General features: G+C 42.4%; 1 protein-coding gene across 1 annotated transcript in view; it reads right to left on the bottom strand.

The window, feature by feature from the left end:
* Positions 1-25,565, bottom strand: part of SHISA9 (shisa family member 9) — a 335,176-nt gene that overhangs the window by 31,984 nt on the left and 277,627 nt on the right. Inside the window, exon 3 of the mRNA XM_011961495.1 lies at positions 733-888. Within this exon, the coding sequence (XP_011816885.1) occupies positions 733-888 (156 nt within the window). The remainder of the gene's footprint in view (positions 1-732; positions 889-25,565) is intronic.

The following is a 25,565-nucleotide window of genomic DNA, read 5'->3' on the forward strand; positions in this document are numbered from 1 at the left end:
TATAGATAGATAGATAAGCAGATAGGTAGATGGATGGAAGGATGGATGGATGTTAGACAGATAATATATAGGTAGGTAGATAGATGGATAAGTGACTAGGTGGATGGGTGGATGGATTGATAGATGATAGATAGATAGATGATAGGATAATAGGTAGATAGATAGATAGAATAAATAATAGGTAGATAGATAAGTGAATAGGTAGATGGATGGGTGATGGATGGATGGACAGATAGATAATACATAGGTAGGTAGATAGATGGATAAGTGAATAGGTGGATGGGTGGATGGATTGATAGATGATAGATGGATGATAAGATAATAGGTAGACAGATTCAATAGATAATAGGTAGATAGATAAGTGAATAAGTAGATGGATGGATGATGGATGGATGGATGGATGGATGCATGGACAGACAGATAATACATATGTACGCAGATAGATGGATGGATAAGTGAATAGGTGGACGGATGAATGGATGGATAGATAGAGTGGATAGGCAGATGGATGGATGAATGAATGGGTAGATAGATAGATAGATAGACAGACATATTTATAGACAGAGAGAGAATGAAAATGAGATAGAGGCAGAGAAAAGCAGAAAGACAGAACAAAAAATAAGAGCTAGAAAAAGGAATTAGGAAAGAAAACTGGAGATAAAGAGATCTACAAGAAGCAGCAAAGGACAGGAAAGAAGAGAAAGAAAAAATGATCCATCAGGAGGCTCTTACCGACTGCCTTTAAGGAGGCGTACTTGTTGAGCTCTTTCCCTGGTGGCTGCTGTTCATAGGGGTTGGAGATCTGGCCCAGGTTCGGGTATGAATGTGGATGGCCCATCTGCTGGAGGAGAGGAGAGGTGGGCACTGCATTGTTCATCTGGGTGGCATCTGGAAGTGAAGACACAGAAGGAGACTGTCACAGAGAGGGCAGAACCATCTACTTTCCCTCCTATCACCACATCCCTGGAGACCAACACTCTCCCCACCCTTTAGGGACTCAAGTCGCAAAACAGCAGAGGGTTCACAGATACATGGGACACAACTGAGTTTATAATCTTTACTGGAGAGCAAATGAGGACAGGTGGGTGTTCTTCCGACATCACCTCAAAGGATGTGCTCAAAAACATGTTAAACTAACATGTTAAGGTCCTATCAGGAGAGAGGTTATTTCTGTCATCGAAATGATATTTGTACAAAAAGATGCCCAACCTCAGTAACAGTCAAAGAAATGCAAGTCAGAAGAACAATGAGAAGCCATTCCTTTGCCAAGAGATTGGCAGATGTTAAAGGGACTGAAGGACATAAGTACCGGCAGAGATGCTGACTACAGGGAGGCCTCCTAAGGCTGCTGGTGGACATGCAATTTGCTATACTTGCAGGAAGAAATCAGGCACTGAGTATTGAAATGTAAATCATATGTATATGCTGACTGAACAATACCACTTCTAGCAATTGAGCCTACAGAAATATAAGCATCAGAATGTAAGGATATTTGTTCAGAGATGTTTTTGCACCACTGTTTGTAAAATGAAAACACACAGAAACAATCTGAACTCCTATCAATGTGGGAATTCTTCAATGAATTATTATAATACATATGATATACACAATATGTACACATAGGATGGAATATCATTCGGGTGTCAGAAAAAAAGAACGAAAAATTGAACAGTTTCTTATGGTTTATATTGTTAAAGGGAAAAAAGCAAGCTTTAAAGGAAAGCAAATAGTATAGTATTTTTTGTGAAGTAAAAGAAAAATCTATGTGTATATTTTTGCATACTATGGGTTTGCATAAGACAGAAACATATGTAAAGACAAACAAACTAAATACTGGCTACTTGAGGGGAAATGAGATTCAGGGAAAGAGAGATTCAAGGTTTTTCTGAGCTGAGATCCGCAGGAAGGAGGGTTGTTATGATAGTTCAGTGTGGTGGAAGGTGGAAGGTATGAGGGAGGGTATTTCAGGCGGAGGAAGCAGCATGAGCAAAATCTGTGGAGCTGGATGGAAACTGGTGTGCTCAGCAACAGAAGGAATTGCCCTCCGAGCTCCGGCCATGCACAGCTAGAGAATACAGTGTGAGGAAAGTGGAATGAGGTGGGACTGGAGAGGGTGGCAGGACCCAGTGAACATTGGTAAAGGTTTCTGTCTTCATCCTGAGAGCAATGGGATGGACAGACAGGAGGCGAGAACCAAATGGGAGATTCCATTCCCATTTGGTTCTCGTCTCCTGTCTGTCCATCCCATCACTGTGAGATAATGATGGCTCACTTTCAGGTGGGAAGTACAGGTTCCCTCTGGCTTCATGAAGCACATGTGTCCATCCAGGTATGCACTGCAGTAGATGCTGGTGGTGTCTTGAAAGATCCCCTTTATCCAGCATGTACCCCCATCTCCCAGCTGCTGCAAATGTTGGCTGCTAACAGCTCATAGCTGTCTTCAGTACCCAGAGAATTGCTCTTGGCTAACGGAAGCCACTGTCCTGGGGTCAATATGCTTCACCCACCTCGTCCTCAGGTAGTCAACAACCAATGTCCCACTGACACTGATGTCCAAAGACCAGCCCCTTGTCTCACCACGGGTATAACTTTATGAAATGATGATACTCCAGAGTTCACATGGACTGGGACAAGTTTAGAGTAAGGGGTCAGCAATCTTTTTCTGTAAAGGGCCAGAGAGTAAGTATTGTAGACTTTGTAGGCCATCAGTCTCTGTTTTAACTACTCAACTCTGCCTTTGTAGCATGAATGCAGCCCTAGAGGGGAGACAGTTGACCCTCTGTATCCACAGGTTCTGCACCCTTGGATTCAGCTAACTGTGAATTGAAAATACCCAGAAAAAAATTAAAAATAACAATATAATAAAATATAATAATATGCAAATACAATAAAAAATAATACAAGTAAAAATACAGTATAACAACTATTTACATAACATTTGCGTTGTACTAGTATTATAAGTAATCTAGAGATGATTTAAAGTATATGAGAGGACATGAGTAGGTTATATGAAAATACTATGCCATTTTTTATAAGGGACTTGAGCATCTGTTGATATTGGTATCCACGGAGGGTCCTGAAATCAAATCCCCATGGATACCATGGGACAACCATATAAATGGGCATGGCTGTGTTCCAATAAAACTTTATTTACAAAAACAGGTAGTACCAAATTTGACCCAAGGGCTATAGTTTGACAACCCCTGAATCTGGACCTTACCTGAAACCCCATTTTTGTGTGGCTCTCTAACCTTTCCAAGGTGCTTCCCTCATAATCTTAGAGGTGTGTATTTATGTATTACCTGAAGAGCACTCCCTCAGAGTCACATGCATCTGAATCCCTTTCCCAGACTTTGCTTTTAGATAACTCAACCCCTGATGTATATGAAAAAGTTTTGGCTTTAGAAACCAACAAACCCAAATGGAAAGAGGCAGGGATACCTTAGCTGAGGCATGAGGGTAGGGAGAGTATTTTTATCACTTTACCTGCATGGGCCATCACACAAGCCCAAGTGTTAAACGGGAATGTCGCCAAACATAAGGGCCAAGTAACCCAGTCTCTGGCCAACGTCTGCAAAGATGCATGTATCCTTCTACCATGATAGCTTTTTGGCTGAGATTCAGCTGCCATGGGAGAGTCCCAGGATTAATAAAGTAACAGTAGAAAAGGTGTTGATAAGGTATGGCTTTCACTATACCTTGGAACCCAAGATCCTCTGACATTCTCCTCTCCAAAGCCAACCCACCAGGGTTCCTGTCTGCTTCCCCCGGGCATGTCAGGCCAGCCATGTTTTGTTCCCAAGTATTGGTCCTGCGGGAAATGGCTTACTGTTTAAGTTCTCATTGTATGCTGCCGTGTGTGTGTGTGTGTGTGTGTGTGTGTGTGTGTGTGTGTTTCATGACATATTTTTTGGTGGATAGCTACTGTTTTTGTGCACAGTCTTCATCTTAGTGACTTCTGGGGAAACACAAACTAAGACAGTTACCATGATTGGCAGCTCATCACACAACTCAAGTAGCGATAAAGCAGCATACCAAAGGACTCAAATGCAAGCATATTTGGCAGGTGATCTCAGGAAATACTTGTAGCAAAAGGATGGGGGAGTTAGGGAACAAGAAGCAAATAGAGTGCAATGCCAAGCAAGATGCAATGTGGTCCACTGGAGTTTAATCCCACTCTGGAATTCTGGTAAATGGTATTGAATGCATGCCTCAAAATTATGTCACCCCAAGGGCAAAGGAGCCCTTAGTATTTACACACAAACTCCTATTAGTCATTGGTTGAGGGCTGCTTCCGGAAGACGTTAATTCATTAGCACTCGCAACTTCCCATGTTCACAGGCAAAGCAAGCTCCAGTGGCCAGAGATACCCTCGCTCAGAGATGTAAGAGCTGGCAGTTGAAAAGCAGGTGAGTATGTGCCCAAATAACAAAGGCTCACTGTGCTATATAGTAATTCAGACCCCTGGCCATGGAAGTGAGCATGGGCCTGAATCAGACCAATCCCAGTACCTCCTTCTTCTTATAATGATTGGACCAGAGGAGAGCATGTGATCTATGTTGGGCCAATCAAAAGTTCTTTCATCAACTTTTCTACTTGGAACCACTGGAGTCAAACAACGAAAAGGCCATGAAGTCAAGTGAATTCGAAACTACCATGTGGAGAAAATCTTTCTTCATTATGAAAGAGTAAGAATCACACCCACAGGAAAGAAGCTGAGGAGAGAGAGAAGCCTCTTCCTAAAGAGTGTGTTTTGTAAGGCTCCTGCCACTTGCAATGTAGAGTTCTGATTAAGGCAATTGTTGTTCTGATTTCTTCGGGGAAGCTGAAACTGGGGAAGGCTGTCCATGCAGTAAACCCAGGTATTGCCTTAAGATGGAAAAGGTATTGCCCCTCAGTTTTCTACAGAGCTACAGCAGAAATTTCAAACGACAAATTGGCTAGAGCGTGCCCAAGGATGCTAGTAAGCTAACTAATGTCTCAATGGCAGGGCCCCCTACCTCTGGAAATACATCCCAAACACTAGACTGTCTAATTAAAGAGTTGAACCTTCAAAGCCTATTATCCTCCAGTATAAGTCCTTTCGGTCATCTGTTTGATCCGTCAGTCCCAGACTCAACCTACTAGGCTCAAACTCTGTTTCCAGATCTGCCAGGGAAAATGCTAAACACTTTGTTAAAGAAAAAATAATAATTCTACAGAGATGTTCCTCACTGAGTATCTTTGGACACACTTTTATATTATTAAACAGACTACATGATATTCCCTTATAAAGTATTTGCTTTTGGATTATTTCTTCCAAGTCCTGAGACACCTCACGGGCAGTGAGTAGTTACTTAACATAAGTAGGCAAAACCATAAGACCCCACCAAAGTGATCCCTTTCAAAAGAAGTGAGGCCACCCCAAGTTGCATCTCCAGTTTCACATTAAGAACCACATAAAGCAAATTTCTGGCAGTTTTAGATAGCCATTTTTTTTTTTTTTTTGGCTAGTTTCCAGGCACTGAATATTCAGAAATATTAAAATCCAGTTTCAGGGCAGCAATCAAAATTTATTAAGCAGACATTTGTGACTAGGTTTTCTAAATGTCATTTTCATTTCACTGGACAGGAAGATAGAGACCAGACCTGGCAACTCAGTTGCTTTGTGAGTTTTCCACAAATATATTCAGCTAGGGAGGAGAAACAAAAAAAAAAATGCAGATTGGAGATAAGCCCAGGTTGGAATCCAAGAAAACTAGAACAATAGGATGAGTGAAAAAATGCAGCATGAATGAGATCTAGGTTATAATCTGCAAATCCTTCCCTTGCCAAGCTGAGAGAAGAAATATGCATGTGTGTACATGTGTGTGTGTATATATATGTATGTATGCATGTGTACATATACATACAAGTATATATGTATACATATACACACAAGTATATATGTATACATATACACACACATATTAATTCCTTTTTTTTTTTTTGGAGATGGAGTCTTACTCTGTCGCCCAGGTTGGAGTGCAGTGGAGAGATCTCAGCTCACTGCAACCTCCGCCTCCCAGGTTCAAGTGATTCTCCTGCTTCAGCCTCCTGAGTAGCTGGGATTACAGGCATGCACCACCACGTCCAGCTAATTTTTGTATTTTTAGTAGAGACGGGATTTCTCCATGTTGGCCAGGCTGGTCTTGAACTCCTGACCTCAGGTGATCGGCCCGCCTCAGCCTCCCAAAGTGCTGGGCTTACAGACGTGAGCCACCTCGCCCAGTCCACATACATAATTTCTTTTCCACAGTCATAGCAACAGACAGAGTCCAGTAACATGTCTCGCTCTCAGAAGTTCCCTTCTGGACATTCCCCATCCCCAGAGATATCTTACTCACCTCTGTGGAAAGGTACTCCTTATCCAATGCCACAAGAAAACTTTCCCCACCTCATTACAAGCGCAACTCATTTTGACCCTTCGAAATAACTAATGAAGACTTGCCCTTCTGTGATGCTGTTTTTCCATGCAGACCCTCAGTCCGCAAACGACCAATTGATGGTGTCCTGTGCTCTCCTTCCTAAGACAGAGAAGGAACCTCCTATATCCCACAATCATCTTCAAAGAAGGTTAAGATACAATTACTCTAATTGGAAGCATCTGGCAGACTTGCACCAAGGTAGCCACCACGTAACTCCTGTTGTTATGTGGTATATCTTAGTTACTAAACAGGGAAATAAAATGGATACAATTCAGATAGAGCCAGTGAAGGTAAAAATGCTCAGTTACAAACACTGAGAAAATGCTCCAAGTTTCTCCGTGCAGAGGAGACAAATATTAACTGTCAGAAACTAGACCATTCTGGCTTGTCTTAAAGGAAAGGCAACATAGTGACTCCTTCAAAGCGTATCTCAAGGAAGAGTAGCCCAGAAAGGTACTAGATAGTCAAATAGTGTTGTTCTGTCAAGCACACACCATGTTCCAGACAGTAGGTAAAGAGCTTCTCACGCTCTCTCTCTCTATATATATATATACACACACATATGTGTATATATATGTGTGTGTGTGTGTGTATAGATATATATATACATATATTTTTTTTTGAGGTACAGTTTCACTGTGTCACCCAGGCTGGAGTGCAGTGGCATGATCTCAGCTCACTGCAATCTCCGTCTCCCAGGTTCAAGTGATCCTCCCATCTCAGCCTCCCAAGTAGCTGGGATTACAGGCATGAACCACCATGTCTGGCTAATGTTTGTATTTTTAGTAGAGATATGGTTTCGCCATGTTGGCTAGGCTGGTCCTGAACTCCTGACCTCAAGGGATCCACCTGCCTCAGTCTCCCAAAGTGTTGGTATTACAGGTGTGAGCCACCACGCCTGGCCTCAAACAATGAATTTTTTAAAACCTTTTACCATGAAACAGTTTTAGATTTACAAAAGTACTGCAAAGATAGTAGAGAGAGTTCCTGTACCCTCCAGACCCAATTTCCCTATTATTAACATATTAGTATGGCACATTTGTTACAGTAAGTGAATCAATATTGATATGTTACTATTTGTCTTTTCTGTTTCAAAATATCTAGGTACCACATTAAACTTAGACTTTAGTCATATCTCTTTAGATTCTTCTTGCCTGTGACAGTTTCTCAGACTTTCCCTTTATTGATGACTGACAATTTTGAGGAGTACAGGGTCAGATATCTTGTAGAATGGACTTCTTCTTCTTCTTCTTCTTCTTCTTCTTCTTCTTCTTCTTTTTTTTGAGACAGAGTCTTGCTCTGTCACCCAGGCTGGAGTGCAGTGGTGCAATCTCGACTCACTGTAGCCTCTGCCTCCCGGGTTCAAGCAATTCTCCTGCCTCAGCCTCCCGAGTAGCTGGGACCACAGGCACACACCACCATGCCCACCTAATTTTTTGTATTTTTAGTAAGAGACGGGGTTTCACCATGTTGGCCAGGCTGATCTCGAACCCCTGACCTCAGGTGATCTGCCTGCCTCGGCCCCCCAAATTGTTGAGATTACAGGCATGAGCCACCGCACCTGGCCGAATGGAATTTGTTTCATATTTTTCTCATGATTACATGGGGGTTATGGGTTTGGAGGTGAGGGGAATCACCGAGGTAAAGTGACATTCTCATCATAAGATAGCAAAGGTACATACTATGATGACTCATCGCTATTGATGTTAAACTATCACCTGGCTTAGGTAGTATTGGACAGGTTTCTCCCCTTTAAAATTATTCTATTTTCCCCTTTTTACATATTTTACTCTTTGGAAAGAAGTCACTGTGTGCCATTCACACCATATCTAAGGAATAGGGGTTATGCTCTACCTCCTTGAGTGGAAAGAATATCTACATAAACTATTTGGAATTATTCCTCATGGAAGATTTGTCTCTTCTTCCCCGCTTATGTGTTGATTCAATCATGTATTTGTATCAGTATAGACACATGGATATGTATTTTATACTTTGGGTTATAATTCACTACCACTTTAATTTGTTTTGTTGCTCAGATTGTTCCAAATTTGGGCATCAGAAACTATTTCAATGGGCTCCTTTGACAGACCCCCTCATTTTTAAATTTCTAACTTTCTGGCAATACAAGATTCCCCAGGCTCATCTTGTATAGATTTGTTATCCTGGTCCAAGGATCAAACAGTTGCTCAAGGAGCCTGGTTCATTTTATTGGAGAATAATATTAGAAACAAAAATCTGGGTGCCAGGTGTGCTGGTTGCTTCTACTCCCTCTACACTGACAAGGTAAGGGAATTTAGATATGTATGCTAACATATGTATATACACACATATCTACAAAGATTTACAGAGGCAACTATCCGTGTCTATATTAACCTAAGCATGAAGTCACCCTGATGTCTCCAACTCTTACTCACCATCAAATAAATCATTCTAGCTTCCTCCCTCACTTATCTGTAACCTCCCACTCCAAGAATAATAAACCTGGCTCCCATTATCCACCATCCAGTTGTTAATTGTTCAATTCCAGTATATAATTATAGCAACATCAGAACTGTTAACCCATATTCTTATGGGACACAACTTTATCAACTAGAACACAGTGCTTATGGACTATGTATTTTTTTAAGTTATTAATGTGTTTTCCTCTTCTTGTCTTCCTGAGTGTGTGGGCTTGGCTCTGGATGGCCCATGACTTCCATATGCCTGGGTAGGGTTGGGAAATTGGGATTTATTACAGAAGTAACACAAAAAAAATGATGATATTGATAATGATGAGGAAGGTGAAGACACACTTGTATACATAATAAACATAAAGGGGTTATGAGGTATCCCACACTATTCCATATACTAACTAATCGCATTATCCCAGGCATCCTTATGAGATACTATTATCAACCCCATTTTGTAGAGGAGAAAACCAAGGCACGGAGCGCTTTGGCCCAAAGTTACGTCACTTGAAACAGCAGAGCCATTCTTTGAACCTGACAGTCTAGAATCTGTGGACTTAGGTACTTCCTTACTGCTGCTGAAGGAGGTAATATTCAAATCTCTAACATTCAGAAATGATTTGGCAGCCAGACAGTAATACAATGTGAAGTCACACTATTGTCTTTGGAAGGTGTTTTGTTCTAAATTTTTTTTTAACCTCCACCTTTCAGCATATTAAGGACCAGACTTGGTTGGCAAGACCACAGAATTTTTACAAGAATGGACCAGAGAGGAATGGAATGGGGTGTCTGATTCCTCCAGTTCTCGGGAGGATGTGAGAAGGAAAAGAAAAAGAGAGGAGGAAGACTAAGATCATGTCACCCATCTCTCCCTCTTTGGGTTTCAGACCCAGGGTGGGGGAAATGCTTGAGGCACGAGTCTCTTGTCCTGCTTCCTTTGAGACTCTGGCAGGAGCTCATAGTGAAGCTCTGAGCTGTCACAGGGCAGCTGAGCCAGTTAAGAAACAGAGTGAGATAATCTAACCAAAAGGGGTTGCCTGATTGGCGCTCCCCAGTGACTCTGAGATACTAGATACCCCAAGAGCTGGGGTCTTACCACAGAATCTGCCACTATGGGGCAAAGGGCCCTACACAGTGGTGTATACTGGGTTTCCTTCCACTTCATTCTCCCTCCTTCCTCTCCTAAGCAGATGGTTACCACAGGCTAACTCAGACAAAAGTCATGTGCTCAGAAAGGCCAAACTGGCTGGGTGCGGTGGCTCATGCCTACAATCCCAGCACTTTGGGAGGCAGAGGCGGGTTGATCACCTGAGGTCAGGAGTTCAAGACCAGCCTGACCAACATGGTGAAAACCCATCTCTACTAAAAATACAAAAAGTAGCCGGGCGTGGTGGTGCATGTCTGTAATCCCAGCTACTTGGGAGGCTGTGCTTAATTAAACCCGGGAGCCAGAGGTCGCAGTGAGCTATGATTGTGCCACTGCACGCTAGCCTGGGCAACAGAGCGAGACTCTATCTCAAAAAAAAAAAAAAAAAAGCCAAATAAAAAGGAAAAGGCACATTAACCATGTAAAAACAATTTTCCCTCATAAGTAAAGCAATCCTATTTTATAAATAAGGAAACCAAAGCTCAGAGAGCTTGAGTGCCCAAAGCCACACAGCATGTTATAACAGTATCAGGATTCGATTCCAAGGTTGTCTGATGGCAAAACTGATGTTTCCTCCACCAAGCTAGGCTGCCCCCAGAATGGATCAAGAAGAGCCTGGAGGTTCAGCATTGAACCACGCCTTGAACCACCTCTGTGGAGAGAAACTTCCTTCTGTCTTGAATAACTTCTTCCTGCAAAACTTCCCTGTCAGATGAGAAAACCGCTGGCCAGATCTATGCTTTTTTGTTTCTTCTCCTCCTCCTTCACTTCCTCCTCCTCTTCTTTCCTTCCTTCCTTCCTTCCTTCCTTCCTTCCTTCCTCCCTCCCTCCGTCCCTCCCTTCCTTCCTTCCTCCTTCCCTCCCTCCCTCCCTCCCTCCCTCCCTTCCTTCTTTCTTCTTCTTCTTGTTCTTCTTCTTTTTTTTTTTTGAGATGGAGTCTCGCTCTGTCACCCAGGCTGGAGTACAATGGTGCTATCTCAGCTCACTGCAACCTCCACCTCCGGGGTTTAAGCGATTCTCCTGCCTCAGCCTCCCAAGTAGCTGGGACCACAGGTGCGTGCCACCATGCCTGGGTAATTTTTTGTATTTTTAGTAGAGATGGGATTTCACTGTGTTAGCTAGGATGGTCTCGATCTCCTGACCTCGTGATCTGCCCGCCTCGGCCTGTTTCTTCTTCTATCCAGAGAACAGAACTTACTGTTCTATGCAGATAATAAACAAGTTTCCTCCCACATTAGAAATACCCTGCTTCCTGGTGGAACCTACCTATGTCCTTGCCTCTCAAGCTTTGTTCATCCATCCATTCTTCCTCACATATTTTAGTGTCTATGTTGTTCCAGGCATTCTGCTTAGCTAACAATTCCTAGCTCTTATACCACTTACTAAAGAATCTTGTAAAATTTTTCCAAAGTTGTTTTTTCCCATTTTATTTTATTTTAGGTACATATTTCTGCATATTTGTTATATGGGCATATTACACAAAGGTCAGAGTTGGGGTCCTAGTGTAGCCATCACCCAAATAGTCAACATCGTACCTGAAAGGTAATTTTCAACGCTCACTCCTTTCCCATCCACCTCCCTATTGGAGTCCCTAGTGTCTGTGATTTCCATCTTCATGTCCTGCATACCTACTGTTTAGCTCCCACTCATAAGTGAAAACATGCAGTATTTTATTTTCTGTTTCTGAGTTAGTTCACTTAGAAAAATGGCCTCCAGCTCCATCCATGTTGCTGCAAAAGACATGATTTCATTCTTTTTCATGGCTGCATAGCATTCCATGGTGTGTATATGCCACACTTTCTTTATCCAGTCAACCCTGACTCCTTCCACTTCATTGGTTCCATAACATTGCTATTGTGAATAGTGCTGCGATGAACATACAAGTGCTGGTGTCTTTTTCATATAAAATTCTACTAAAGCTTTCAATACTCAAGAGGGACCGTGCTTTTGCCTAGCCCATGAGGCCACACTGGTCCTGCCCATGGACCTTCTTCATCTCCACGGTTTGCAACACACATTCTATACTCTATGATGTGGCCTCAGCCATCCCTCTCTCCATAGACAGCACCATCCAGGACAACATAATGAAATAAGAATGGAGTTTTGAGTCGGTCCATTTTGGACTCAATTTTGGCTCTTCCTCTTACCCCAGCATCTTTGGGTGTGTTATAAAGCCTATATACGAGTCTTCTAAGCTCTAAATTGGGACCATAACAGCTTCCTCGTGGGGTTACTGTGAGGTTCAAAGACATTATGAACACCATGCTTAGCAGTGCTCGGAAACATTGTAAGCATCCAGTGTATGGTAGCTAAAGCTTGATTGCCTCCCATCGTTTAGAAAGCCAAGACAACATAACGGGTGGCCATGAGGAAAAGAGGGTGTTGGGTTTCCATAAGACCCTCTCTGGGCTCAGAATTCTTGGACATAGTCTAGATTGTTCCATTGCCTTAAAACCAGACGAATGACAGGGAATGGGCAGGAGATGTCCCTGCTGGGGCCAATTGCACTGGTTAGTCTCATAAGAACAAAAAAGGAGAATAGACATTAGAAACCAGAACAGAGCTCTGGCTTTTAGCTCTGTTTTTCTTTCTAACCTTTCCAAATCTTTATGCCAGCAACATTTTTAAAGGAAAACCTTAAAATTATAGTTTGAAATACCATGCAGGTTTTTTTGTCCACAAGCCAGGAGAAAAAAAAGTATCCAGTCCAACTCAAAATTACCCTGAATTTGTCAAAAGAGAACATAGCAGGCTAGGCTTGCATCAGAAAAGGTTTCTGTAGAAGGAGAATTGAATCATATTGAATCTTGGTGGCAGAGAGACCAGCAGGAATTTGCAATAAAGAAAAAAAAAAACACATATATAATCATAAAACCTTTGGAAAATGAGGCATTGGTGTTACCCAAGAGTTTACATCTTTAAGCATGAAAACTTAAAAAAAAAACTTTGAACCATTTAGGATGGAAATATTTTAAAACTAGAGTTGTTAAATATTTATTTAATGCTCACTTTCAGCCCGTTTTTATGCAGGCTCTGGGGGACAGAGATTCATTTCAGAATCCCGGTTGTGCTGCAAATAGATAACAGTCTAGGGTAGGAGGGAGATACGCAGCATGGCGGGAGACATGGAGGACTAGCTGCAATCAGCAACGGTTAATGCTATGATGCAGCCAAACAGAGGTTCCTGCACAAGCACAAGGGAGGGCCACCTAATCCAGTTTCAGAAGGCGGGGGGCCTTGTTCATCAATATTCTGCAAGAGTTCTAGTTCTAAAGGCAGCAAAAAGAAGAGGAGGAGCTCAATTTTGATTTGAAGTAGCATCATGTATATGTTGATGAAGAAACCACAATGTATTGTTATCAGTTCTGAAACAGAACATCCCTCACATCCCGTAACTCACCCTTGGTGGCTCAGCACCATCATTCTAAAGACTAAAGAGTGTTTTATGCCCACAGCAGCCACTTCATCCAATTTAATGAGATACTATTTACAGGAGATGTTTGCCCCTTCACTCAATAGCCACAGCGTGCTATGGCTGTTTAGTTTCTGCCCCTTCTCTTCTCCTTGCTCTGCATCCCCCTCCTCCTAATTCCTCCTCTTGTGTAGTATTCCTTTGTCTTCCATCACTGTCAGTCTGTTTTACCAGCCACATAGTGAGAGGCAGCCTTCTTTACTCGCAGTTCTAATGTGTTAGGAGATTAGAAACCAGATACTCAAACTCGTTGAGATAAATTGTCATGCAACAATTAACCATATGTAAAAATACAGTTTTCTTCTGTAAAATCCTCTGCTCTCCTTTATGTTTTCCCCAAACTAACTCTGAGCCATCTTTCAGGTCTCAGCTTAAACAAACGCCTTCCACTTCATTCTCTCTCCTTTCTCTCCAAAGCAAATGGTTACCGCAGGCTAACTCAGATAAAAGTCATGTACTCAGAAGGGCCAAATAAAAAGGCACATTAACCACATAAAAACTTTTTACCCTCATATCTCTAAGTATAACAATCCTGTTTTACAAAGAAGGAAACCAAAGCTCAGAGAAGTTGAGTGGCTTTCCCAAAGTCACACAGCATGTTGTAACAAACATCAGGATTCGATGCCAGGTTTGTGTGATGGGAACATTGATGTTTCTTCCACCAAGCTAAGCTGTCCCTAGCATGTATCGGGAAGAGTCTGGAGGTTCAGCATTGAGCCACCTCTATGGAGAGAAACTTCCTTCTGCCTTGAGCATCTTCCTTCTACCATGCCTGCCAAGGGACCTCCCTAATCTTCATTCTCTCACTAAGTACTCCTGTAGCTCCCTGCATTCATCTGCTAAGGTAATACAACAGAGAACAACAAACGGAGTGGCTTAAACAACGGACATATATCTATCATCTCACAGTCCCCGAAGCTAGAAGTCTGAGGTCACGGCATTAGCAGGGATAGTTTCTTGGGAGGGTGATGAGGGGTCATCTTCTCCACGATTCTCTCCTAGCTTCTGATGGTTACCTGGCAACCTTTGACACTTCTTAGCTTGGGGATCTCTGCTTCTGTATTCACGCAGCATTCTCTGTGTGTGTCTGCGTCCAAATTTCCTTTTGTTATAAGGAGACCAGTCATACTGGATTAGGGGCTTATCCTACTTCAGTGTGTGGCTTCATCTCAACTAATTGCATCTGCAGTTACCTCAAATAAAGTCACATTCTGGGGGTACTGGGTGATAGGACTTCAATATTATATTGTAACATTCCTTTTCCTTTTCCTCCTCACTCACATTTATACTTCCATTTATTTTTATTTTCAATTCCTGTTTTCCTCATACCTTTTTCTTTCTTTTTTCTTTTTTTTCTGAAACAGCATCTTACTCTGTCACCCAGGCTGCAGTGCAGTGGCGTAATCATAGCTCACAGCACCCTCGACCTCCTGGGCTCGAGCGATCCTCCCACCTCAGCCTCCTGAGTACATGGGACTATAGACATGCACCACTGTACCTAGCTGATTTTTTAAATTTTTGTAGCGATGGGGTCTTGCTGTGTTTCTGAGACTGGTCTCAAACTCCTAGGCGCCAGCCATCCTCTCAGCTCGGTCTCCGAAAGTGCAAGGATTACAGGCATGAGCCACCGTGCCCAGCCTCCCCACACCTTTTTGAGGTCAGGACATATGTCCATCTCCTTCATCATTCCATTTCCAGTGCTTAGCCTCATTCCTTACTAGATCTGAATTCTAACCCAGGAAAGGAAGAAAAAAAGAAAATGTTTTGCAGGCACCTGCTATGTCAAGGCGGTTTGCAAGGTGCTTTACCTAAATATTAGACATTGCTTCAAGAAAAATGCATGGGCTTTCATGGGCTGGGTTAGCAACATTTTGGTTGCTCTGAAATTTGGTTGCTCTTTTTTGGAGTGTGTGTGCAGTGGGTAAGTGTTTTGTTTATGGATCATTTGATGCCTGGGACAGCAAATGACAACACAAAAGGAAAGCAGTATAACAAATGAGAAAAAAGAGGCTCAGCTTTCCCCCCAAAATAAAGATACTACACTGATCAGGTAATAACACAGCACACTTCCCCCACGGTTGGAGGATGAAACGTGATCTATAGCAAGTCTCTAGGAAAGAATATCTCTACTGAGGGATTGGAGGAACCTCTAGACAATCCCATATCAGGCTTTTTTTTTCATGAAATTTTCACTTTGCATCACACCTAGGTTGAAGCTGCACACAGTCAGCGTCTGGGAGCATGCTACTTTGTCGATAACCTGGTACATTTTGTCCACTCACAACCCCACTGAAGTTAGGGTGCAAATCTCCCCTACTTGGCTTTGATATTTCATTTTTAAGGATCTATCAGAAAAGGTATAAGTGAGTGGTTATGAAATTCACAGCAAAGGTCACTATCATCTGTCTCACTCTTTTCTAGACCTTCAAAAGTTCTCCAGATGGGCTGGACCCAGTGGCTCACGCCTGTAATCCCAGCACTTTGGGAGGCAGGGGTAGATGGATCACTAGAGGTTAGGAGTTTGAGACCAGCCTGGCCAACATGGGGAAACCTCGTCTCTACTAAAAAGACAAAAATTAGCCTGGTGTGGTGATGTGCGTCTGTAGTTCCAACTACTCGGGAGGCTCAGACAGGAGAATCACTTGAACACGGGAGGTGGAGGCTGCAGTGAGCTGAGATTGTGCCACTGCACTGCAGCCTGGGTGATAGAGCAAGACTCTGCCTCAAAGAAAGAAAGAGAGAGAGAGAGAGAGAAAAAGAAAGAAAGAGAGAGAGAGAAAGAGAGAGAGAGACAGAGAGAGAGAGAGAAAGAGAAAAGAAGGAAAGAAAAGAGAAAAGAAAAGAAGCCTTTGATGCCCCTCGAGGCGCCATCCCACCTCCTGAGAAGTTTTGAGATAAAGCGAGGCTGTGAAGACAGAATGGGTCATACAGAGCCAGAGAACTTGGGTTCCAATCCTGCCCCAGTAATGCATAAGTTGTCAGGCCATAGGCAAATTAATTAGCCTTCCAGAGTCTGCTGGGGCACATGGAATGGGGGAAATGGGGAAGTCAGTAACACAGGCCGACCAAAGAACTGAAAGCAGGATTGTGAAGTGGTATTTGCAGACCCAGGTTCACAGCAGCACTCTTCACAACAGCCAGGAGGTGGTAGCAACCCACGTGTCCATCGACAGATGAATGGGTAAACAAAATGTGGTCTACCCATCCAGTGGAATATAATTGAGCTTTAAAAAGGAGGGAAGTTCTGACCTATGCCATGATATGGACAAATCTTGACAACATTATTTATGCTAAGTGAAATAAGCCAGTCACAAAAAGACTAAATACTATATGATTTCATTTCTGTGAGGTCCCTGGAATAGTCAAATTCATAGAGATGGAAAGTAGAGTGGTGGTTACCAGGGGCTGGGGAAGCAGGGATTGGGATTTATTGTTCAGTAGATGCAGAGTTTCAGTTTGGGAAGACGAAAAAGTTCTGGAAATTGGTTGCACAACAATGTGAATGTACTAAACTCTACTGAAGTGTACACTTAAAAACGGTTAAGATGGATGGCTGGGCACAGTGGCTCACGCCTGTAATCCCAGCACTTTGGGAGGTGGAGGCAGGTGGATCATGAGGTCAGGAGTTCGAGACCAGCCTGACCAACATGGTGAAAACCCATCTCTACTAAAAATACAAAAATTAGCCAGGTGTAGTGGTGATTACCTGTAGTCTCAGCTACTCAGGAGGCTGAGGCAGGAGAATCGCTTGAACCCGGGAGGCAGAGGTTGCAGCGAGCCAAGATTGAACCACTGCACTGCAGCCTGGATGACAGAGCAAGGCTCCATCTCAAAAAAATAAAAAAGGTTGAGATGGTAAATTTCATGTTTTTTTCCCCCACAATTTCACACATGCGCGTGCACACACACACACACACCCCATGTGCTTCACATACATGTCCTTTATTCTCAAACCCATTCGATAAACCAGGCATTATTGTGCTCATTTTGAAGATAAGAAAACAGAGGCAAAGGGAGGCTTTGAGCCACTTACTCAAGGTCACAATCCGCAGAGACACAATCAGCTTTATCCAAAGCCAGTGTTCTCTCTGTCCCAGCCAATTCACTACCACGGAGTTCAGGGAAGGGTAAAATGAGATATGTCCTGAAAATATCACCCTTAGTGCTTGGCATGCGGAAGTGCTCTGTAATGTTACATCTTATCTCATTTCCCCATAACAGTTCCAGTTTTAAAAAACTCAGTCCTTGATAAAAACAACCTAACCATTGTATTTTCCTCTGAAAATGCTCAGGGTGGTAATTGTTGAGTAAATCAAATCCTTTCTAATTAGAGATTGGGCAAATGTATTCATGAACAACTCACTTATCAAATAATCACCATGTGTCCATCCTAGGCTAGGCATCATTCTGGGTACTGAGGAAAGAAAAATGCACAAGACTCACTCCTGCCTTTGAGAAGTTCAGAGCCCAGTAACGGAAACAGACAGGTAAACAATTTCCTTGTAACACGTGTGAGGTTATTAAAAAGCAGGTACAAAGATTAGAGGCAGCATCTGTTTCAAATTGGGGCTTGCCTTATTGTAATCCCTCCTATGCCAAATTTCTAAAAATGTTAGTCAAGTATAAAAAATGGCCCGGGCTCGGCGGTCCATGACTATAATTGTAGCACTTTGGGAGGCTGAGGTGGGAAGATCACTTGAGGCCAGGAGTTCAACGCCAACCTGGACAGCACAACAAGACCCCCATCTCTACAAAAAAAATTTTTAAGTAGCCAGGCATGGTGTCATGTCCCTGTTGTCCCAGATAGTTGGGAGGCTGAGGCAGAAAGATCACTTAAGCCCAGGAGTTTGATGCTACAGTGAACTATGATTGTGCCACCGCACTCTAGCCTGGGTGATAGAGCAAGACCCTGTTTCTAAGAACAAATAAACAAAGATATAAAAAGTAGACATTAAAATGCATAAATAATACAAAAATGAGTTATCCCTATATATCCGTAAGAATACCAAAAAAGCAAAACAAAACCAAAACACAAATCTGACAATGTCAAGTCTCAATTTAGGATATGCAGCAAGTGAAACTCTTACACCTTGCTGTTGGGAATGTAAAATGCTATAGCTCTTTTGGGAAAATAGTGTCTTTTCAAGTTAGACATACACTTACAATAGGATCCTCCAATCTCACTCCTGGGTAATCAAGAGAAATAAAACATTTTATTTACACAAAGCCTGTGTACAAATGTTTACAGTGGATTTATTCATAATTGCCAAAAACTGAGCACAATACAAATATCCTTCAATTGGTGAATTCATAAACACACTGTGGTACATCCATACAAACAGATTACACTCTGGAATTAAAAAGGAATGGACTGTTATTAATACATGCATTATGCTAAGTGAAAGAAGCCAGACTCGAAATGCCAGATACCGTCTGATACAATTTATAAGGCATTCTGGAAAAGGCAAAATTATAGGGACAGAAGACAGAGCAGTGGCTGCCAGGTCCACAAAGGCCATCAAAGTGCAGACCAAAGGAATTGGTGGTGGGGGAACAAAACCAGTTTGTGTCTTGATTGCAGTGGTAGTGACAGCACTCTGTGCTTTTGTCAAAACTCATAGATCCATCTCCAAAAGAATGAATTTTACTATATGTAAATCAAGGTAAATTTAAAAGGTTTTTAAAAAATATGTGAAGACATCACCCTACTTAGAAACGTAGAGTAACTGTTGGTGTTCCAGAAACGGTGAGAGCTCTCTGAAATATGGGGCTTAAATATGATTAAGATGGGAATCCACATCCCAGGAACTGAGGCAGAAAGTACAGCTGCAGAAGATAGGCTCAAACATCCTGGCGGTGAGAGTCTGGAAACAAAAGCAGGCAAGGACATTTACAGGTGATTAGTTATGTGATGCAGGGCAATAGAAATAGGTGGGTTAGTAGATCGGAAACCATCCTGCCTCTTCCCAAACCATCTGGCTTCTCAATTTAGTGAGGCAGCTACTACGACTGAGAGTTCTTGGACTGGAGGGACAATCCTCTGGGTAGAGGAGGGTGCCCAGGAAAAACTGTCCCCACCCAGAAGACTACCTGCCCAACTGTCTCCTGAGTGACATTTCCTGTCCCTCGCCCCAGACTGTGGATAAGAAACTGCCAGTAACAAGAGCTTCTGTCCATCTCTCCCACAAGGAGATAATGCTAACAAATCCAGCAGAGTCAACAAGGAACCACAATCACAAAACTTCGCATCCAATCCATGGTCACTAACTGCAAGATAATAGCAACACCATGAAATAGGAAAGATAATCTCAAAAAGTGGAAGAATTCAAATCCATGGAAACAGACCCAATAAAGCAATTAGATCAGGACCTTAAAGTAAGTGTAATTAATATCCTCAGAAGGATGAGAGTACACTGAATACTTGACATAAGAATAGGTAGTTATGAAAAAAGAACCTAAAAGAGTTCTTCACAAAGGAAAACATAGTTGTGGAAGCCAATATAGAGCACTTTATAAAGACTTAATTATGTATCCGGAGGATTCAAGGAAGGTTTTCTTGAATCTTCAAGCTCTCAGTTGGGAGATCATTCCTGTGCAAAGAAACTATAACGATGAAGGTAAAGAACCATGAAAAAGCATTTTATGTCTTTTAAGGAACCTTACGAAAATCAGTGAAGCTGGAGCAGAAAGTACATGGGGAAGAGGTCTTGTTTTCTACAACTTCTGTTACTAACACTAGCCATGGATTACTTTCCAGTGAAAATGTTCAAGGTTTCTAAGTACACAAATACATAGTGTTAACACTTTCCAAGTTTGTCACCTAATCTATACCTATCTATGGCAGATTGTATTTCCAAAGATGGCCATCACAAGATCTCCCTCTCTCCTATGAACTTTTTGTAAAGTGATGTTGGCATTTTTTCCACCTAGTGGTGGAGGTCTGTGGCCCTTGTTAAACTTACGCAGATCTTTGTGACTGCCTTGACTAGTGGAGTATAGCAGAAATTATGCCCTGTAAATTTTGTGTCTAGGTCATCAAATGCCAGGCAATTCTACTTGCTTTCTTGGGACTCAGTGGGCCATGCTGTAGGGAAGCCCAGGCTACATGAATAGCCATGTGTTTCCAGCCAATGGCCCTAGCTGAAGTTCCAAATGACAGTCAGTATCCATTGCCAGACATTTAAGTGAAGCAACTTCAAAGTGACCTCTGCTCCAGTCACCGTGTGACTGCAACTGTGTGACAGACCCTGGGTGGGAACTGCGCAGCTGAACAGGGTCAACTCCAAGAACTATGGAAGATAATAAAATGATTGTTTTTTGTTGTTGCTGTTTTAAGCTACTAAGTTTCCAAAGATGGTCATCACAATATCTCCCTCTCTCAAATGCACTTTTTGCAAAGTGATGTTGACATTTTTTCTACCTAGTAGTGGAGGTCTGTGTCCACTGTGTATTAAGTTATAGAATGGTTCAGTACACAGCAATGACATCAGAAAAACATCTTAGTTTGTAAATCTGAAACACTAGATTTGCATAAGCTCCACTTCCAACTTTATAAGAAATCAAATGAGATGAAATTTAACCTGCAATCCCAACATTTACTACAACTGAGGCCATCAGAGGAAAAAGAGAACCCTTACACCCTTGACTCAGTGTTATAAATCTAACCAGTCACCATCACCATTAGTGGATAGACTGAGACCTGCTGGAAAATTAAAAAGGGGCAAGTGATATGAATCCCTGACCAAAGAGGAAAGAAAAAGTTCTTCTTTCAGCTAAACATTCCTAAACCAAGAGGATGGTTTTATACAACGAGCTCTAGGCTTGCAGTTTTTGGCTATGTGACCTCAGGTGAGTTACTTAACTTCTCTGATGCCCCCGTTCCTCACTGATAAAATAAGAAGAATGACACTTATTTTATAGGAAGTCCTCATTCTCAAAAAATATCTGGCAAAAATGAACCCACAAAAATAAAGAAATTAGAGATACTCTGGCAACTTAGGTGAAACCTATTATTAGAACTTGGGATGTCCCAGACACAATTATTTTCTTTACATATTTACTCTGAGCTTGCTAGATATTCTGTCACTATGTAGCTTCTGGTCACCATTGGCTCTGGTGCGATTTCTGCCTCCCCACATCAGTCCCTGCACACCTGATGGCTGTTAGGCACCATACTTATTACTAGCATGGAACAAAGCCTTTGCTGGATTTCCACCTAATGTCACTCCTCATTCTTTGCTGGTTCCCTTAAAATAATTCTAAGTAAATCATGAATCGCTTCCTGCCCAACACACACACCTGAAGGGTATTTTAAAGGTTGTGACTTTTAGATTCTCCTTTCAAAATATTTTCCAAATTTATACCCCCTCTCCCCATCTCCATCACCCCCACTTTATTTTTTTTTTTTTTTGAGACGGAGTCTGGCTCTATCGCCCAGGCTGGAGTGCAGTGGCCCGATCTCAGCTCACTGCAAGCTCCGCCTCCCGGGTTTATGCCATTCGCCTGCCTCAGCCTCCCGAGTAGCTGGGACTACAGGCGCCCGCCACCTCGCCCGGCTAGTTTTTTGTATTTTTTAGTAGAGACGGGGTTTCACAGTGTTAGCCAGGATGGTCTCGATCTCCTGACCTCGTGATCCGCCCGTCTCGGCCTCCCAAAGTGCTGGGATTACAGGCTTGAGCCACCGCACCCGGCCCACCCCCACTTTAGATGAAACCAGCATTGTCTCCTACCTGGCCCTCCTACTGAGATACCTCTTTCTCCCACTCACTACTAATCCATTAACCACCCACAAGCCAGGGTAATCTCTAACACACACATGCTATGATATCACTCCTCTGCTTTAGACCCCTTAACTAATTCCCGCTGCACTTTAGAGTAAAATCAAAACCCATACCATGTATGACAAGGTCCCACATGATCCCACACCTGCCACCCTCTCCAGACACATGGCATTACCTTTCCCATTGATCTCTACCCCCCAGCAAGCTGAGCCCTCATTTAAACCTTCAAATACATGACTTCCCCCCTCACAGCCTTCACACACATTCTTCCCTTTGCTTAGAATGTTCTCACTTCTCCTGATTTCCCACTCATCTTTTTGTACTCTGCTTGTATATATATGTGTGTGTGTGTATATATATATACATATATAATTTTATTTTAAGAAAGACTTTCTTGAGCCTAATCTCCCATATAAATCTGCTCCACCCACCATAGTAATTATAATTATTATTATGATCGTATAAACAACAAAAATAATGGTAACAATAAAACCCATTACTTTTCCTCCATAATCATAGTTTATAAAATATATATATTTATTTGCAGGATCATTTAATTGATACCTGTCTTCCCCACTGGATGTACAATAACTATATCCATTTTGCCTATTGGTTTAATGCCAGTATCCAGCACAGTATCTAGCCCATGGTAACTGCTCAGAACATGTTTTTGGATGAAGAAAAATAGTGAATTAACACTGAGTGCACGATTCCAAATGTTACTCCAATTGACTATGATTCCATCAGGTGTCTCCTGAAGCAGGAATAACTTTCCATCTGGAAACGAGACTGTCCCCCACATCAATTTCCCGGGACGTGGAATGTAGAATCCTACTTAGCACTCCATGCAGTGTGGATAATCCTGATTCCATAAGGATGGCTCAGTCTCTCATTTTCCCAGTTCCACAAATTGATCTCATTTGATCAGTTTGTTATTTACTTATTTTATTTATTTATTTATTTATTTATTTATTTATTTATTTATTTATTTATTTATTTATTTATTTTGAGACAGGGTCTCACTCTGTCACCTAGGCTGGAGTGCAGTGATGCAGTCATGGTTCACTATAGCCTCAAACTCGTGGGTTCAAGCAATCCTCCCACCTCAGCCTCCCAAGTGGCTGAGACTACAGGTGCATGCCACCCTGCTCAGCCTATCTTCTGCAGCTGTACTTTCTGCCTCAGAAATTCTGTGGATTCCCATCTTAAGCTAATCGCATTTAAGCCCCTTATTTCAGAGAGCTCTCACGGTTTATGGAACACCAGCAGTTACTGTGCATTTCTAAGTAGGGTGATGTCTTTACATATTTTTTAAAAACCTTTTAAATTTTCTTTAGGATTTATATACAGCAAAATTCATTATTTTGGGGGTGGATCTATGAGTTTTGACAAATGCATAGAGTGCTGTCACTACCACTGCAATCAAGACACAAAGTGGTTTTGTCCCCCCCACCACCAATTCCTTTGATCTGCACTTTGATGGCCTTTGTGGACCTGGCAGCCACTGCTCTGTCTTCTGTCCCTATAATTTTGCCTTTTCCAGAATGTCTTATAAATTGAATCAGACAGTATCGGCATTTTGAGTCTGGCTTCTTTCACTTAGCATAATGCATGCTAATTTTTAAATTTTTTGTAGACACAAGGTCTCACTGTGTTGCTCACGCTGGTCTCGAACTCCTGAGCTCGAGAGATCCACCCACCTTGGCCTCCCAAAGTGCTGGGATTGTGGTGTGAGCCACTGTGCCCAGCTGATCAGTTTATCTTTTTCACTCTAAGCACCAAGGTCAGCCATGGACAGGCTGCCTCTGGGTTAGGTGTCCTGCGCCCCTGGTCCAAACTTCTGTGACCTGGTATGGGGGCAGACTCATGTAGGAGTCAACACAGCAAATATCTCTCAATAGGAATGTGGATAGGCAGTGTAGCTTAGAAGCCAGAAAGGGGACAGAGGCTCTGAATATATCTATACCTTTTCATAGGAGCCAAGTATTGAAAGTGTAGAAGGGTTAAACAGTGTCTACATTCATTGAACAAATGCTCCATGTACATTGTAAATGTCCAGACCTAACTGCTTCGTGGAGTTCTACATCTTAAGTTCTCGGGCAATCTTAGTTAAGAAACTTGATTAACCAGAGGTCATTTGCCTCACACACTCAGGAGAGTTTCCCACCCAACTGATAGCTCTCTCACATTGTAAAGCCATCAATGCCCTGGGTCAAGATCAGCCTAAAGTAACAGCCCCTAAACAAACATTTCCAGTCTTGTCCCACTGTGTCTAACACAGTCATCAAACACCCACATCCTTCTGCCAGGAAGGCAGGGTAGAGGGATTTTTACACTCTGACCTTCCCTCTTTGGATTCTGATCTGCCCCCATTCAATGGCCTCATCTCATCCTTTAATGTTCTCATGGGGTCATAGATTGTTGGATTTTCACACCAAATCTCAAAATCATTAATTCACAGAACAGATTGCAGAGAATCTTCACCTTTCCCACAGCCCCACCATCATTCCCAGGGGACCATCACTGGGGCCAAGGTCAGGAGGCAGGAGTATTAACAGAGGATATCCCCTCAATCACTTGAGAAGGAAAGGAGAGGGCTGTGATTTTTCTTAGGTGTGAGTCCTAGTTCTGCCTTCTAGTAGCTCTATGACTGTGTAAATTTCTTAACATTTCTGATTCTCTGTTTCTTCAGCTATAAAATAGTGGTAATCATAGTATCTATCTTTTAATGGTGTTGTGAGGACAAAATAAGATAAGGCATGTAGAGATGTTTATGACTAGCACAGAGCCAGCACTCAACAGGCATTAGAGATACATTTCTGTTTCTGTTTTTCTTTTATTGAGACAGAGTCTTGTTCTGTCACCCAGGCTGGAGTGTAGTGGCATGATCTCAGCTCCCTGCAACCTCCGCCTCCTGGGTTCAAGGAGTTCTCCCGCCTCAGCCTCCTGAGGAGCTGGGATTACAGGCACCTGCCACCACACGCAGCTAATTTTTTTATTTTTATTTTTAGTAGAGGCGGGGTTTTGCCATGTTGGCCAGGCTGGTCTCGAAACCCTGACCTCAAGTCAGCTGCCCACCTCAGCCTCCCAAAATGCTGGGATTACAGGCGTGAGCCACCATGCCCGACCTAGAGGGATGATGTTGTTATAGAGTTAATTGGCTACTCAGAGCCTTAGACATCAGCAACTCAATGATTTTGAGATAGGAAGAAAATTTGCTTCAGTTCTCAGACCACCTTACATTTAATATTAGGCTTTTCTAGAATTATGGAT

Source organism: Colobus angolensis, unplaced genomic scaffold (genome assembly GCF_000951035.1).
Source record: "Colobus angolensis palliatus isolate OR3802 unplaced genomic scaffold, Cang.pa_1.0 Scaffold116, whole genome shotgun sequence".
Taxonomy (NCBI): Eukaryota; Metazoa; Chordata; class Mammalia; order Primates; family Cercopithecidae; genus Colobus; species Colobus angolensis.